This window comes from Triticum dicoccoides, chromosome 3B, assembly GCF_002162155.2.
Source record: "Triticum dicoccoides isolate Atlit2015 ecotype Zavitan chromosome 3B, WEW_v2.0, whole genome shotgun sequence".
NCBI classification, from domain to species: domain Eukaryota; kingdom Viridiplantae; phylum Streptophyta; class Magnoliopsida; order Poales; family Poaceae; genus Triticum; species Triticum dicoccoides.
In genome coordinates this window covers 130,361,056-130,362,641 of record NC_041385.1, presented here as the reverse complement: position 1 = coordinate 130,362,641, position 1,586 = coordinate 130,361,056, and the positions used below count along the sequence as shown (strand labels likewise).

Genomic DNA, 1,586 nt, shown 5'->3' with positions numbered 1-1,586 from the left:
TTCTAATACCAAACGATATGCATTTTGATGCATTTTGGTAAGTGAAGAACAAACAGAAATTCAGAAGCAAAGTGCATCTCAGGAGTACTACAATTAAACATTTCGATCCGCCCTGCCACGTTGCATTAACTGTCAAGGATACAAGCAAACGACCAACACAGTAGAACATGCTTACTCAAAGTTGCAGCACCACACTGGCAAAGTCCAAAACAGTAGTTGCAGAATACGATTAAGGTAGGTTACCGAATACGATTAAACACCACATAATGAATAGTACTAGCTCCGAGTGACAAGCTGCAATAGTATCTAGCCGTACGTCAGTTGTCCAGGAGACGCTCGCCCAGCTTGTAGGAGACGTAGGCGTCAATGCAGGCGTACTGGACCTGCGCGACGTCAAGCTGGCGCCTCTCCCAGTTGCTCATGGTCACGTGCCGCGGCTTCTCCATGGTCAGGCCCAGCACCTCCCTGGCGTAGCCCTTGAGCCCCAGCCTCCTCCTGCCCAGGCCGCCGATGCCGAGGTACTCGTTGCAGCGGCCCTCCAGGTCCACCGGCGAGGCGCACACGAGGCCGTAGTCGTCGGCCAGCTTCGCGGCGTCCTCGCCGACGCCGATGCCGACGCACCGCACCGCGGGGTCGCCGAGGAGGCTCCGGATGGCCGCCGGCACGCGGTTGGCGTAGAACATCTGGAGGACGAGGCAGCTGGTGCCGACGCAGAGCTGGAGAATGGCGACCTTGGAGGTCGTCCACGAGCTGTAGTTGGGCTTCCACTCGCAGTCGAGGCCGACGATGAGGCCGCGGCCGGCAGGGTCGTTGGCGGCGCGCACGCGACGGACCCACTCGTCGGCGGCGCCGGTGTCGCTGGTGACCGTCGTGTTGATCAGGGCGGAGCCGAAGGGGACGGTGTGGCGCGTGGTGGCCATCTTCGCCGCTCTGCCGTGAGCTACGACCTACCAGTGCAGAGAGCTTGCGTCGTAGTGATAGCTGTTCATGGCTAGGTCTCGCTTTATATAGTGCAACTGTAGTGCTGCTTCAACCACCGGCGTCTAGTAAATTTAAGGCTCCATTTTGGAATTTGGATCGTCGACACATAATCCGAGGAGTCGCCTGTTAGCTTTCCAAGTGAAGCAATTCATCTTTTGGGGGGAATCGTGCTGCCTTTACTCGTGTGGTTTGGCAGGCAAATTTGACCGAAATCAAGTAGTGCACCCTAGGATTTCTACCCATTGCAACAGTCCTTTGCAACGGAAAGAAAACGATATATTCCGATTCTGTTGTGTTCAATTTATCTTTCTTTTAGTTGACAGAAATTTTCTTTTACAACCACAGTTTTATGTTTGTTGTCACTCTTATGTTTGTTTATTGCCACAAATTCTGGTTTCGTGGTAATATGATATGTTGCAGTGATTTTTGTTTTTGTGGCAATGCCTACTTGTTGCTACCCTGATTTATATTCCTGTGGTGGTACCCACGACTTTTGCTGCAAAAATACTTGTTATTTGCAACACATTTTTCCGTATGATGTATTTTATTTCTTGCGAGCATTTTGTTGTTGTTGCAATAGTACTTCATTCAATCATATTTTACTT

At 51.5% G+C, this 1,586-nt stretch overlaps 1 protein-coding gene across 1 annotated transcript; it reads right to left on the bottom strand.

Annotated features, from left to right (window-relative positions):
* Positions 1-317: 317 nt before the first annotated feature.
* LOC119279392 (Werner Syndrome-like exonuclease) lies at positions 318-920 on the bottom strand. Its single transcript, XM_037560637.1, has one exon. The coding sequence runs from the start codon at positions 918-920 to the stop codon at positions 318-320; it is 603 nt and encodes a 200-aa protein (XP_037416534.1).
* Between the last annotated feature and the right edge of the window lie 666 nt (positions 921-1,586).